The sequence below is a fragment of the Aquarana catesbeiana genome, linkage group LG07 (assembly GCF_042186555.1).
Source record: "Aquarana catesbeiana isolate 2022-GZ linkage group LG07, ASM4218655v1, whole genome shotgun sequence".
NCBI lineage: Eukaryota > Metazoa > Chordata > Amphibia > Anura > Ranidae > Aquarana > Aquarana catesbeiana.
The window spans coordinates 157153953-157170362 of record NC_133330.1 but is presented as its reverse complement, the minus strand read 5'-3'; the positions used below and the strand labels follow the sequence as shown (position 1 = coordinate 157170362).

The 16410-nt window shown below is 41.7% G+C and overlaps 1 protein-coding gene across 1 annotated transcript in view; it reads left to right on the top strand.

Annotated features, from left to right (window-relative positions):
* Window positions 1-312: 312 nt before the first annotated feature.
* Window positions 313-16410, top strand: part of EP300 (E1A binding protein p300) — a 117069-nt gene continuing 100971 nt past the window's right edge. The window contains exon 1 of the mRNA XM_073592762.1: window positions 313-1052. Coding sequence (XP_073448863.1) covers window positions 965-1052 — 88 coding nt within the window. The 5' untranslated portion in view covers window positions 313-964. The remainder of the gene's footprint in view (window positions 1053-16410) is intronic.

Genomic DNA, 16410 nt, shown 5'->3' with positions numbered 1-16410 from the left:
TTGCAGCCTAGCACACAAGGGATATCATATGCATTACAGAACATGGCATTGTGGTGTTAATGGGCCCTAAAAAGAGAAGCATCAATCCTATGAGAAAGCCTCAGAGCCCCCTAATAAGGATTCCGGCTTCAAGTCACGTGCTTTTTCTAAATCCCCCAAACCGCCCGCTTCTATTGTTGGGAATGACCAATTAGCACCAAAGGCACAAGCCCGGCTAACTCTGGATGCCCGGCCCACGGTGAGGGGGGGGGAGGTCCCTTCCCTTGCTCTGCTGTGACGTCGTTTCCGGCCCCCTAGTGCCCAAGCTACACACAGTTGCAGGAAGAAACAACAGCCGCCATTTTGTTTGTGTGTGAGGGATGGTTTCCGGGCTTGAAATGTATACGTACTGCGGTGCCTTTCCACTCACGAAAGATTAACAGAACAGTACGTGTGTGTTCTTTTAATCCACCTCGGAGCCGAATTGTGAGAGAAGAGAGGCCAGGGGAGATTGCAGAGCGCCATTCTCCTGCGGTAAGTCCTGGGACTGCCATCGTCCCTGGGAGCGATCCTTCTCCCTCTTCTGGCCATCCTCCTACATTGAAGCCATGTAAGGCCCCCAGATTGCAGGCAGACAACTTCCCCTGGCGATTGGACGATGCAATCAGTGAGCGGGGACTGGAGCCGGAGGATGAGCCGCTACTGTGCGCCGAGCTCAGCTCTGTCACCATCATAGACCCCAGGGAGCCATCCGCGGAATGGTGATGTACAGAGAGCTCTGCCATCTTCCTCACAGCTATTAATCTACGTGAAGGGGGGACATCGCCTGGCCTCAGGATCGTGCTGACAAAAGCCGAGCCCGTCCTTTTCTTAATGAGGCCTCTCATCGATGAACTGCACATAGAATCTGCTCTGTCCGGGAATACATGGTGCTCAATGGAAGGCTGTTTCTAGGGATCTGGAGTGCTGATCGTAAGAAAACGTCATGGCCGAAAATCTGCTCGATTCTGGGCCTCCTTCGGCCAAGAAGCCCAAGATGTCTTCTCCTGCTCTGTCTTCCAGTGATGGGCCAGGTAATATTGACCTATTGATGAACATCTTTTTGTGTATGGGGGGGGGGTGATTACAGGCCTTGCACATGATTGCTCTATATATACATCTAGTACATAGTCTATGACATGACATTTACAACGAGTAATATATTAAATCTGCAGCAGATGTGAATGGCAACCAATCAGCTTCTAGTTTCTGCTTTTTCAGTTATTCTATGAAAATGAGAGATAGAAGCTGATTGGTTCCTATGCACAGTTGAGTTTTGATAAAGTCCCCACAACGCCTTCATATCTGATGTTCAGTGGATCTGTCTGTTTGCACATCTTCTAAAGTCTCCACATATGACAAGCGCTATGTCAGGCTTATTTCTGTTCATACTATAAAGATTTTTTTTTTATTATTGATCACCCATATTCATAAAGGATTGGGCATTATCAGTACAACTGAATGAAAGCATCAATGTTTGATCCTGTATCTCCGAGATTTCAGAAGTGTGGTTTCTTTGTAGTCATTTTGTCTCTGTATTACTAGGCCATCAAGGAGAATGCTTTGTTTTGGTTAATCTTCCGAGTTAGTTTTTCTCAAAATGAAAGGCAATCAATGGAGGGAGCATGACACTGTCATTTGGCTTTGCAGTGGCATTTTGGTAAGGGATCTAATGGATTCCCTAACCAAATCTTCCATGATGTGTGCTCTTTTTCAGTTATTCAGAGCCAGACATGTCTAAAATGTCTTTATAACAGTGGTATTTGTAGTGCATAATCCTTTTCACTGGGGATTCTGCCTCTGTTTTCAGTGAAAGCTCAGTACTGAGAGCAGAGCCTGGATCTGTGTGATCAGCCCTGACCAGCTGCTTGTAACACACGATTCATGGCCCTGACCAGCTTCTCCTAGAACTGGACTTAGCCCTTTTCTATTGTGGGTTATTGTAACTTTCCCTTTTCTCTGCTGTAGATTTTTGTCATTATATGTGAATGTAGCAGGGAAGCATATCTGACCCCTTCCAGACATCTGTACTGCAATACTGATACAGCACACCTTTTTCACTCACTAGTGTGCACAGCCATTAAGGGACATTTTATCATCTGTCTGTTCTCGTTCCTTCTTAAAGTGACCCTGTCATCAGACTCCTGTATTAAAATAACAAAAAAAAAATCTGTGCTTGTCTTGGAATATCTCTACTTCACTGCTCGCTGGCTACTGCAGGAGTAACTAACTGCCACTTTTACTGGACTTGCTCTGGTAAAGGAAGCTGAAAAATAACAGACCTGCTGGCCGGATCACCAGGTAATACTGTTACAGGGCAGACTCAGAAAAACTAAGAATGCTCTGGTAATTCTAGTGACAGGCTGTTTCATATGTCATTTTTTTTATTGTGGCTACAGTGTCACTTTAAGTTTGATGCAAATGGCTGCACCATTATTTTACAGATTGTTGAAAAGGGTTGCATAATTATTGTATGGCATACAAAACTGAGACTACTATATTTTCTATAGGTGATTTTTTTTTTTTTTTTTTTTGCAATCTGATATACATCTTTATTACATTTTCAATGTGCTTTTGAACATGTGTTTGAATAGTTGGCCTGGGAATTTAACCACTGGTGAAGGTATGTTTATAAATATGGCGGACAAGTGGTTAAATCCAGCAGCTGTGAACCCGATACTGGCTTAAAAAGAGAAGTATGGGATTTAAAAAAAAAAAAAAGTATGCTCACCTAGGTAGATTCAGCACAGCTCTCAGCATTCTGTGAGCAAAGAGCCAGGGACTGTCAGTCACGGCTCTCTGCTCTGCCCCTCCAGCCCTCACTGGAGTACAGGGCTGTGGAGGGGGCGGGAGAGGCTGGCCCAGGCTCTTAGTGGATCGCTGAGAGTATGAGCCAGGCTTCTGGGCAGATCCTGATCATATGATTGGGATCTTTTCAGAGCTTGGACTGGCTCTGTGACGTCAGGCCTCTGCCAGCTTAAAACGGACCACAGGAGTGCACAATGAACTGCACTCCTGTGATACATAAACGTACAGCCAAAATAACTTTGGCTATACTCCTTTTTTACAAGGTGGAGAAGGGCTTTCTGATAAGTTATTGGGCTCTCAAAAGGGTGCCCCCCACCAGTGGTGCCAGTGGCTCTTGCAGTGTTTCCTGTTCCACCGAGGAGCCTATACCATGGGAAACTGCTTCCATGGAGTAGGCAACAGGAACTCCATGTAGTACGTCACCTCCAGGTATCCGCTCTTCCTTTTTTTTTTTTTCTTGGTTAATGTAAGCTATTCCAGCATAATCTGTGCTGCGTTGGAGGGCAGGGCAGACATTCAGTGTCTCCATAAAGAGGACCTGCTTACACTATTGCATAAGGGTCTTGTTAGCCCTATTGTGGTGGCAAAGTAATAAAGTGTTTAAAAATGGAATGAAATAAATATGATTAATTTAAAGCACCCCTCTAATTTCTGCACACACCCCATATAAAAAGCTCAACGTAGGGCAAGCACATGTATGTAATCAATAATTGCACCATACATGTGAGGTATCATTGCGAATGTCGGCGTGGGAGCCAAAATTCTAGGGCCGTAGCCCACAGTGGGCTTTAAAGAGGAAGTAAACCCTGATGGGTTTTACTTCCTCTTTGTTTCCCTGCAAATGTAAAGCATAATGGGCTACTATGCATCGCATAGTAGCCCATTATGTGTCACTTACCTGACACAGGAGCCTGCGATGTCACCTCTGTCTCCTCTTCCACGTAGCGTCCATCTTCCTTCCGAATATCGCGGCTCCGGCGCTGTGATTGGCCGGAGCTGCGATGATGTCACTTCCGCACATGCACGCAGAAGCCGCCACTAACGGCACTATCACTGTTAGAAACGGCACGCTCAGTACGCCTGCACGCCGTTGGGGGGGGGGGGGGGGGGGGGCGGGGGGGGGGGTACCTGGGGGGGCGGTCACTGCCAGGTGTTTTTCACTTTTAATGCATAGGATGCATTAAGGTGAAAAAACATGAGGGTTTACAAACCCTTTAATAAAGAGAGGAAAAAAAAAAACCTGTTATACATACCTGCTCTGTGCAGTGGTTTTGCACAAAGCAACCCAGATCCTCCTTTTCTTGAGTTCCCCGCCAGCGCTCTTGGCTCCTCCCTAGTGTCCCAGAGCAAGCAGCTTACAATGGGGGCACCCAAACAGGCTTGTTGACTAGCTGCGGCTCTGCGTCTCCATTCACACACAGCCGTGGCTCGGCCCTGCCCCCTCTCTCTCCTAATTGGCTTACTGGCTGTCTCAACCAATGAGCTGAGAGTCCCTTGGGGGGTGGGGGGGGGGGAGGCGGTAATGCTGCACAGAATGAATGAAGGTAAAATAAACCTTGGGAATTTACAACCACTTTAATAGGTGCTCAACATGAAAATATTTGGGATATGAGGGACGTCAGCTGACAGCAGGCTTTAGCCCACTCTTGGCTAAAAACCGGACACAGGAGTGCAGAACGAACTGTACACATGTGATCCATTGGAGACGTAGGGCCAAAAAAGCTTTGGCCTTCTCCTTTTAACACCAAAAAAATGATTATGCAAGAAGGACTTGTCAGTGACCTAAAATCAGCACCCTTACATTTTTTTTTTTTTTTTTTTTTAACCATTAACCCCTAAAGGCTTAAAATAGTATATAACGCACGAAAAAATAGAATTGGGATAGAGGGGACTTTTAAGGTGGCAAAACGAATAAAGCTAGAACATGTATAGTAAAGTTTTCTAGTACATTGTTTAAAAAAAAAAATAACAGTCTTAGTGAGAACTTTAAGATTCAACAAAATTATTCAAGGAACAAAAACTTTTTATTCTCGTTATTGAATAACGTTTTTGTACGGTGATACATTATATCCTTGAATAATTTTGTTGGATCTTTAAAGTTGTTTGTTAACCCGAAAAAAAAAAAAAAATCAGATTCTGGTCCCTTAAAGCAGATTACACAGCACAGTGCTTGTGCTGTGTAATCTGCCCCCTCTAAACTGTAAAAAAAAAAAAAAAAAAAAAAAAAACCTACCCAGATCTGCCACTTCCTGCATGCCCCTCTCTAAACTGACCACGATAACCAGGGCTACTCAGCCCTGAGCACCGTGGTCAAAGTGCGTACCTCCGTCAGACGTAGCTGTCCTCTCTGCTCTTCTCTCACCCCCCTCCTTCCTACATGTCAGCGTCTTCTTTGTCTGTCTCTGACTCGTCCCCCCGCCGTTACTATTAAAAATAAAAATCCTAAAATTGTCATTGCCAGCCCCTCTATTAGAGGCTGGCATACCACAGTATCTAAGTCCTTTGTAAAAACGACCACTCTATTTACCTCTTTAGAGCGGTCTTCAGGCCAGTCACGTGACTCGCGGCCACTTTACAGCTCCGAGACATCGCTTCTGCGGGAGGTCACGTGATCTCCTCGGCTGATGTCAGATGACGGCATTACTAATGCCTGCCAGATGTCTCCTTAACAGTGATGCCCATCCGTCCCACCCATAAGTACCCATCAGTGCCCGTCTGTGAGGGAGAAGACTTACTTTTTTACAAAATTTTATAACAGAAACAAAGAAAACCTTTTATTTTTTTATATTTTATTTTTTTCAAAATATTTTTTTTTTTTTTTTATTTGTTGCCTAAAAAATAACCCCAGCAGTGATCAAATGGCGCCAAAAGAAAGCTCTATTTGTGGCAACAAAATGATAAAAAATGTGTTTGGGTACAGTTTAACATCACCGCGCAATTGTCGTTCAAAGTGCGACAGCTGAAAATTGGCTTGGGCAGGAAAGGGGTGTAAGTGCTTGCTATTGAAGTGGTTAAAGTGTAGCTTGGTTTACAACCACCACTTGTACCTACAGGAAAGCTTATACTAAGGCTTACCTGTAGGTACTGTAAAGATCTCCTAAACCTGCATGATTTAGGAGATATTTACCATATACCCTCGCGCCAGTGTCATCAGCGCATGCGCACTGAAGAAACTGCCCGCTCGTGTTGTTTCTTCAGCAGCCGTGCCGTGACTGGCAGATCCCACGCGCGTGTGCGGGAGTGACGTCATCACGGCTCAGGCCAATCGCAGCACTGGAGCACACAAACCTGGAAGTAACTCCGGGAGACATGTCGCCGGTCACATCGGTGTGCGGGGCCACTGCAACAGCTTCAATCTAAGGTAATACTGGCTCATTATGCCTTTGTTTTACAGCAGGCATGTCCAAAGTCCATCCCGCGGCCCACTGGTAATTTGTGTGTGTGTGTGTCTATATATAGATAGAGATATATATATATATATCTCTATCTATCTCTATCTATCTCTATCCGTATTTATCGTTCTGGGAGGGATGAGTGCCGTCGGATTACATACAGGAGAATCTCCTGTTTGCTCGGCGGCCTCTATAATAAGAAGTCCCGTCTCCTGGGCTGGCATTGGATGACTGTTCTGTCTATTGTAGGAGGCGGGACTTTGTATTAAAGAGGCCACTGAGTAAACAGGAGATTCTCTGTTGACACTTGTCCCGCCCCCCCTCCCTGTCCCCTCTGAGGCTGCAGATGGGCAGCAATCAGGCTGCACTTACGGCAATGGTGAGGCTGCATTCAGTTCATGTCAGTGGTGGGGCTGCACTGATGGGCACTGACCCTTCACAGTTCTTTATTTAAAATGTAATTATTTTCCTACAACTTCCCTCTTAAAGTGAAAGTGTGTGTTATACTCCGATAAATACTGTATATCCAAATAACACGCCCAAGCTCATCCTTAGACTCTTCACCACACACAGCCACAAAGGCAAGAGAATTATTGTTGGGCAGTGTATTAGTTAATTTGCATTTAATTTTAATGGTTCAAAGAATGTCAGGCAAAATGGTCAGCCCTCACGCATGTTCACTTCATCAAATCTGGCCCTCTTTGAAAAAAGTTTGCACACCCCTGTCTTACAGGGTTTGTGATTGTTTTTTTTTGTTTTTTTTCAGGCTTGCAACCGCTTTAAGGTCTATAGTAAATATCATTTGTTAATGGTATTTGGTACTATTGACAAATCTTATTTAGAGGATAAGCTCACCTTTTTACAAAAAAATAATGTACCTTTTTTTTTTTTTTTTTTTTTGCCGCTGCGTATTTGGAAAGGGTCAGGGACTTTTTTTTTTTTTTTTAAATGCAAAACTGCTTTTTTTTGGTTCAATATACTTTAATGGAGAAGCTGCAAAAAAGCATGTACAGTAATGAGTTTTTGCAGCAATTTGTTTTTTTTGTTTTTTTTTTATCTGCCCAACAACAAATTGGCCAAAAACGCAAATCGCGTGTGCAAAAATCAAAACGCAGAGCCAAAAGCACAGCAGAATTAGAGCATTATGCTGGCCACACAGATCAATTTTCAGACGAGAATATTCAGATGAAAAATCTTTGTACAGTCGCTGAATGAAAGAATGTTTTGAAATTTTCACTTGTTTTTAACGTTCTGTTTTTAAAACGAATGAAATTTCTGAACGAAAACCACATACACTGTCTGAAAATTCCTTTGACCAAGAAGTTTTCTATTTCCAAATATGCCATCACTGTGGTTGAAAATGAACGTCGATTTGACCCCACTAACGGTTAGAAAATCGAACGAACGTTCTGAAAATGGCGACTTTTTTTTTTTTTTAAGGAAAACGTTTGTTTTTACATAAAAAAAAATTGATCTCTAAATCTGATGTTCACCAGATTCACCCTTTTAATAGTATATACAGTATATCTCTCCTAATAGTTTATACAGTATATCTCTTCTAATAGTATATACTATTAGAGGAGGTATACTGTATATCTCTTCTGTCTGTTCTCAGAATGGATTAGATATTTTGCTCCCTAAATATATAGTTGGTTATTTATATTTACTATTGTATAGAGATATTTAAGAATAAATTTCCTTTTTTTTAAGACTTTACACAGTAACTAAATTATACGCCACACTTTTTTAAAGGTTTTTAACCGATTAATCGAAAAAATAATCGGCCAACTAATTGATTATGAAAATAATCATTAGTTTGCAGCCCTAGTTTAGATTAAAGTATATTCATGTTTGTATGTGGCATGTTTGTTTCGATACCACATGTCTTCCAATTGGTGTATACAGAAGATTCTTCTTTTTTTTTTTTTTTTTTCTAATATAGGAAATGTGATCGTATATTCTACGCCAAAAATTGTGCATGGTTTTTCCAACATGGAAGGCCTCACATTTGCAGAACATAGAACACAGATATAAATTACCCCTTCTCTCTGGCAATCCACATAGTGCCTCATCTTATACCTAGAACCATTTGCTAGCCTCAAAACTGGACCTTCTAGGGTGGGCAGTAATCGTAGGACCCACTTTTTATGTTCCTTTTTCTACTTTGGAAATCCCTCATTTTATTCTCAAAGTGGCTGCGGACCAAATGATCCTAAACTATTTGCGCACTTTTACCCCCTTCCTGCCTAAGCCAATTTTCAGCTTTTAGCGCTGTCGCACTTTGAATGACAATTTTTTCATACAAAACATTTTCTTTTGGTGGTATTGGATCCCCACTGTTTTTATTTTTTTTTTTTTTTCATTTGTTTGCTGCTAAACAAAAGAAAAAAGACCAAACGTTTTGGGGAAAAGAAATTAAAAATGTCATAGTTTGTTAAATTTTGTAAACGGGTGATTTTTCTCATGCATTGATGGGTGGAACTGATGGGACTGCACTGATAAACAGGATTTCAACTAAAAAAACTGCCCTTGGAAAATATAGTGAATGAAAATGATTAAATAATGCTGTTATCACAAAGTGATAATCTGCTGCAAGATATTTTATTACAGACCAAGTCACATAATTATAAAACCAATATTGAACTAAAAAAAATCGGTATTGGTACTTATACTCGATCTTCAAGTGGTTTCGGTGTAGCCCTAATAGAGGCATTATATTAAACAATGAAACTAGTCAGGAAGCCATTCGTTTTGTTACCTCCACCTTTTTAAAATCTACTGATAGGAATGCGTTTATTCTGGGAGATAGCTGCCATCATTGGCCATGGCTAAAGGCAGTTCCCAAGGGACAATATTTGCGGTTAAGACTTAATTGCACAGAAATCAATGAAAATGGGGCACAGGCATTGTGCCTGAGGTCTGGTTCACACTGCTGCGATGTCAGAGTTCGGATGTGATTCGCACCGCACTGCAAATCACATGCGATTTCAGCCATGCAAATCGTATGGCTGAATTCGCATCAAACTCGCACAGTACCCTTTTTTTTTTTTTTTTTTTTTTTTTTCCGCAGCAGAATTGATTTGCATAGGTGTGATTCCTGTCTGAGTTTGCAGATCGCACTGCGATATGCGAACTGATTTGGGAGTGTCATTAACTTTTAACTGACACTCCCAGCAGTTTGCATAGGGCAGTGTGAACTGCCTCCGGAAAACCTGTTCCTGGTGGAACCCGCAGTGGATTCGCAGGGTTCCTGCATCGCAGCAGTGTGAACCGACCCTTAAGAAATTTGTGGAAAAAGGTTATTCAATAGATTTACTTAAAGCGGTTGTGTACCTGCTGACACTTTTTTTTTTTTTTTTTTACCCCTGTAAGGCAAAAGGCATAATGAGCTAGTATGCACCGCATACTAGCTCATTATGAAATACTTACCTTAGAACGAGGCGCCGGTATCTTACCTGGTCCATGCCGAGGTAGCTGACATGTTGCCTCGGCGTGTCTTCCGGGTATCGCGGCTCCATTGCTGTGAGTGGCTGGAGCCGCGATGTCATCACTCCCGCGCATGCGCACGGGAGATTTCTTTCCCGGCAAGGTCCGGCATCTGCTGGGCCTTCAGCCGAGAATCCCCTGTGCGCATGCGCCACTGCAGTCAGTGGCTCATAGCAAGGGGAATATCTCCTAAACCGTACAGGTATAGGAGAGATTTATTTTTTTACCTACAGGTAAGCCTTATTATAGGCTTACCTGTAGCTAAAAGTTAAAAAATAGACTATACAAACCCCTTTAAAGCGGAGTTCTGGCCACAATTTTTAAAAATAATTTTTTCAGGCATCCCATCATAATGGATTAATAACCAAAATAAAGTTTATATATGTTTGCTAGTGGATCTGAATTGTATCCCTATATACTATATATATTATATATGTGTATATATGTATGTATATTTAGGAAAATCCTTTTCTGGCCATTGCCATGATGATGGGGCATGTGAAGCCCAATCGCAACCTCTTCCTGGATTTGCGATTGAGAGGTGCATGCTGGGTAACCAGCATATGCACCTCTCAATATCGCGCATGCAAGATGCTCCGCCGGCTGTAGCGCCGATTGTTTAGAAGTAGTTGCCATTACGGTCAGTGACAGAGGAAGGTCCCGCCCCGTTATGGCAATATAGATGTGATCTGCCTTAAATCGCATAATTTCCTGTCGGGGAAACAACAACGTAATTTTTGCTCACAGTACAGCCCACTGACTCCTAGGAAACGATGACTCACATTTCCCAGGAGCACAGGCGAGGGAGAAAGTGATGCGGAGTGCCACAGACCTGGAAGTGGCAGATTAGGAGCCACTACATAACAGGGTGTTTTTGGTGAGTTAAAAAAAATGTTTTACTTAAAATAACAAACATGTTATACTTACCTGCTCTGTGCAAGGGTCTTGCACAAAGCGGCTCGATCCCCCTTTTCTGGAGTCTCCCGGTGGCGCTCCTGGCCCCTCCTCTTCAGTAAGTGCCCCCAGAGCCGCTTTCCATGGGGGCACTCGTTCTGGCTCGCTACTGAGTCCTGCTGCTGCATCCATTGAGACAGACAGCAGGACTAGGCCCTGCCCCTGGCACCTGTGTCTTTGGATTTGTTTGTTTTGACAGCAATGGCTCCTGCTGCTATCAATCTGTCCAATGAGGACCCGAGAGTGGCTGGAGCTGCTGGGCTTGTTCTCGTTGCTGGAACGATCAGACTCAGTTAAGTAAAAGGGGAGCTCTGGGGGGCAGCTGCAGCACAGAAGGTTTTTCACCATAATGCGTAGAATGCATTAAGGTGAAAAACTTTGAGCCTTTATGACTCCTTTAATAGTACAGCCATCTCTGTTCAAGAGATGGCTAGGGATACCTTGCTGGTGGAGAGATCTAGAGGTAGAAACTGCCGACACTATGTCCATACCCTTTTATTACTTTCTTTTCCACACAACATCATGATGTTAAACCTCTCATCTGCAAACATTGGCATCTGTTTCGAAATGATAGTTTTAGGTTCTGTGCTGCCAGAGAAACCTCAGGTTGGTTTAAAGGGGTGCCCTCTTTGAGAAATAGGGTGGCACCTAATCTACATAATACACCTAATAAGGAGCTCTTAGTTTTTTCAGAACCTCACTAGTCTTTATCAAAGTAATAGATGGCCGGTGTTTTCCTTTATGGATGTAGAAACGAGAGATCTGATGCATTCATATCAATGAGTACCTCCCGTGCTTTAAAAATTAAACCCTTCATTACATGTTTCACAGAGGGCGTTTACCTACTCCAATGCCCCTGTGGCTTACAGTACATGGGCAGAACTAAGCGACCCCTATATGTGAGATTAATTGAACATATAAATATTAGGAATGGGTTCATGAATCACTCAGTCTCTAAACAGTTCTTACCACTTACAACATATTATCTAAACAGTATGATATCAACCCAGTAGGGACCGCTCCAATACCATTTTTTTGGGTGCGATTTATAAATATACCCACATTGGAGAGGAAGTTTTCTAGTAAGAGAAATCTCCAAATTAGAGATGAAATGGATTCATTTTCAAGTTACGCTCCCTATGGGTTAAATGTAGATGTTGAATTCAACGCATTTATTAACAACTCCATATGGATAATGTTCTTGTTCTGGCTAAGTTATGGGAATGAATGGTGTGACCCATATTTATTATTCAAAATGATTTACTATGAGACTCACATTCATTATCAATATAATGTGTGATTTTGAGATGTATCTATTAAAGAAAATTCACATATTGTATTGTGTTGATAATGGAAGTAACGTTTAAATTTTGATATATAAAGTCTCTTCATGACTCTTGGTTTTTTTAAAATGAGTCAGATTAAGTTTGTATTCTGAGTTTTAATCTTTGCTCCATATTGGAGTTTTATAGATGTTTTAACTATACATTTCTATATTTATGCTCTAGATGGCAATAGTCTAGTTTTTGCATTTCCTTAAAGTGGTTGTAAACTCTGTTACACCACTTTTACCTACAGACAAGCCTAAACTTGGAGATATTCAGTATATGCGTGGCTGCCGTCATTGGCGCACGGAAGAAACGGGCCACTGCTGGTGCTGTATCTTCAGTAGCCGTTCCGTAACCGGTGACTCATGCGCGGGAGTGACATCGCAACTCCGGCCAATCAGAGTGCCGGAGCCATGAACCCGGTAGTAACTCCAGGGAAGGATGACGGCCGTGTACTCCGAGTGATGACACAGATTAAGGGCAACGTTCTGAGGTAAGTATTTCATAATGAGCTAGTATGCAATGCAATGCATACTAGCTCATTATGCCTTTTGTCTTGCAGGGTGTTTGTTTTTTTCACCCCTGAGGTTTACAACCTCTTTTAAGCTGCACATTTTATTTTCATTAGAGGATGGCAGCAGCATAGTTAAGGTGTCCCTCAGAGCCCATTCACACAGGGGCAACTTTGGATCCGACTTCAAGTCGCCCCAAGTCGCCTCAAGTCGCGCTACACGAAAAAATCAATGTAAGTGAATGGATCTGTCTTAATGCACACTACTGCAGTCGCTCCGACTTCAGAAAAGGTTCCTGTACTACTTCAATCCGACTTGAAGGCAACTTGTACCCATTGATTTCAATGGAAGTTGCCTCCAAGTCTGATCACTGTTCATACTGAGGCAACTTTACAGGAAGCAGAAAAGAAACAGAAAATAATTTCCTCCACTAAACAGCCAGCCCCCTCCTTCTCACACACAGCTGATAAGCTCTGATTGGCCACTTGTAAAGTTCCCTGTGCTGGAGGCGACTTCAAGTTGTGTTGTAAGTTGCCCCAAGACGTGCTGTGATTCATACTCAAGTCGTTTCCAAATTGCCTCCCAAAGTTGTGCTGGAAGTCGTGTTGCCCCTGTGTGAATGGGCTCTTAGGGTGGATTTGATTTAAATGAAGTAAATTTAAATTATTTTTAAAGCCCAACTGTCATCTCTGTCCCACAGCGGCTCCTCCTACCTGCTGTTGACTCACTGACAGTCCCATTAACTTTAATGGGACGGCTGGGGATGCGGCAGTGACACAATAAGGTGATGGACGTGACGGCAGCTGGTGAGTCTATGCCCGCTAATGGGCGCTGCCATGATGGATCTGAAATGACAGGTGCTCTTTAAATGTAAGGACTTATTCTTGCTGGTAGTTTCTTTAAAAATTGAAAACAAAATGAAGGATTCCTATTTAGAACAATAAGCTGTCAGGTTCGTAAAACAGCGATATTAGAACCGATTCAATCATACAGTTTATAATGTACATAGATTTGCAAAACAATGGGATAAAGGAATATTCCTGAACTTTGTTTTATCTCATGGTTACTGTGAAATTGTCTGAATGCATCAATCCAGTGCACGTTATCTCAGCTTGCAGAGCTTGGATTCATTGAATGAGTTTACCAAAGATGTAAATATTGCAGAATATGCAGCCTCATGTTACATAACTATGCTCCATTTTATGTGGAATAAACTCAATTATTAATGTAGCTTAAATAGAAAATTATCTTTCTTTAAATAGCTTTTTATTCCAAAAACATTTTATTAAAAAAAATTGATTAAAAAATAAAAAAAATTTTATTTGAATAAAAAGCAAAACCGATTTAAAAAAAAAAAAAAAAAAAAATTGATTTTTATCCACCCTCGTGTCCCCACATAAGAGATTTGGCGGACTTCCGGTCTAGTCCATTTCAATATGTGGATATTAAATATAATTTTTGGAATTTAATTTTCGTCTTGGAGGGATCATCATTACTTTTACGGCTAGGCATTCTTCTTTTTTAGCCCCATTTCAGATTTTGGTGCTCCGTATTGCAGTTTTTATAGATGTTTTAGATATACATTTTGGTATTCATCCTCTAGATGGCAGTAGTTTTGATTTTCAAACTACTGCCATCTAGAGGGCAGCAGCATATTTTGGATGTCCCCACATAAGAGATTTGGCTGACTTCCAGTGTGGTCCATTTCAATATGTGGATATTAAATCCATTTTTTTATTACGGCTGGATCAATTTTAATTTATCCATAACTCAATTTGACTTTTGATTGGTAACATCTACATTTTAAAATTGATGTTCTTATATAATTTAACTGTAATATTTTCTGGCACTGCCGGGTGGAAGTTTAAACAAAATTTTCTTATTTTTGGATAAGCATTCTAGCAGTGGCCCTTAGAGGGCAGTTTTCCTTATAGCTTGGTAATTTTTGGCTAATTTCCTGTTCGTCAGGGCAACCTGAGTGTGAACTAGCTAGATTATAACTTTTATGCAATAAGGGTAATGGAGCCCTTTCACACTGGGGCGGTTTGCAGGCGCTATTGTGCTAATAATAGCGCCTGCAAACCGACCCGAAAGTGCCGCTGCCTTAATTCCAGTGTGAAAGCCCTGAGGGCTTTCACACTGGAGCGATGCGCTGGCAGGACGGTAAAAAAAAGTCCTGCTAGCAGCATCTTCGGAACGGTGAAGGAGCGGAGTGTATACCGTTCCTGCCCATTGAAATCAATGGGACGGCGCGGCTATATCGCCGGCAAAGCGCCTCTTTTTCAAAAATTCATGAAGAGTAGATATTTAATTTATACAAACTTTTACAAATCTGGTTCTGAGAATTATTTCACCATAAATATGTGGGTGTTTTTATATTCACTATATAACATGTGGATGCTTTATAAGCAGTCAAAGCACAACTGTTGATGTTTTGGATATGTGCATTTATTTTGAGTTCAATATTGGTTTTAACTGCTAATCAGTGTCCCTTTAACACAAGCCAGTTATTGGCTTTCTTCCTTCTGTTAGCGTGAGGAGAAAAAAAGCTGATAACCGGCTTGTGTTGACATCTGTGATCAGTTGCCATTGGACATAGCTGATCACGTGGTAAAGGGGCACTGTGATTTGGCCCTTTACCCTGATCTGTGACGAGCCGAGTCCTTCTGACTTGGCAATCGCAAATCGAAGCGCTATCACGGGAGTATGTCAATAGATGCTTCCCGGCGAAGTAAGCCCACGCTGTAGCAGTCATTTGGCTATAGCGTGGGTGGCAACAGGTTAATTGACTTTTAGATCTTTTTATATATGATCTCTGGATAGTTCTTTATGTATTTTCAACAATGGGGTCAATGGTAACCCCTAAACCAGCAAATGTTGGCTAGAAAATGTGTGTGTGGTGTGTGTTTTTTGCTTTGTATGCCTTTTCTGAGTAGAGGTGCACCGAATGGAAATTTTGATACCGAAAATGCAGGACACAGTTGGCCGAAAACTGACAAAAAAAATAAAATGGAAAAAAAAAGAATATTGATTTCATGCATTTACATTGGGGTGGATAAAAATTGTGTGTGTGTGTTTTTTTTTTTTTTTTTTTTTTTATCAAATTAATTTTAATAAAATGCTTTTGGAGTAAAAATCTTTCTAAAGATAGTTTTCTCTTTAGGATACATTCATAATTTAGTTTATTCAGCATGAAATGGAGCTTAGTTATGTAGCATGAGGCTGTATATTCTGCAATAATTACATTTTTGGTAAACTCATTCAATGAATGCAAGCTGAGATAACATGCATTGCATTGATGCATTCACACAATGATGAGCATGGTGTGCTTTTTACTTTTTTTATTTATTTTTATTTTTTTCACTGCCCTTTTAAGAAAGGAAGACAAAAATCTTATCACTTTTATTGCTGTCAGAAGGAATGTAAACATCCCTTGTGACAGGTACTCTTTATGGAGGGATCTGAGGTATATAAGACCACAAATCCCTCCTTTGCACTTGAAAGCATTCAAAACTCTGAGTTTGGCTGTTTTGAATGCTGTAATTTTTATTTTTTTTTAAAATTGGCGCCTTTTAAGTTTTTAGTAAACCGGAAGTGATGTAATGACTAGACCTGCTTCCTGGCTTCGTTCGGGTCTCCGGCCAGCCAACAGGCCGGGAGAGCTGCGGGAGCCAAGAAAGCCGACCAAGGTTAAGTTGGCCAGGTGTACGTGAATTCATCACGTGCTCTAACGAACCGGACATTTATCGGCAGCGGACCGGAGCTTGACGACCCCCTGGTGTAAAGCATCACAGCCTCGGAAGAGCTACCACTAATAGCCTTCTGCTCTACTCTCTCTCATGCAGTGTACCTATCAAATGCCAAGTAATATAACCAGGGGTTCGGCAGAGCCAGGCCACCATCATCTTTAGG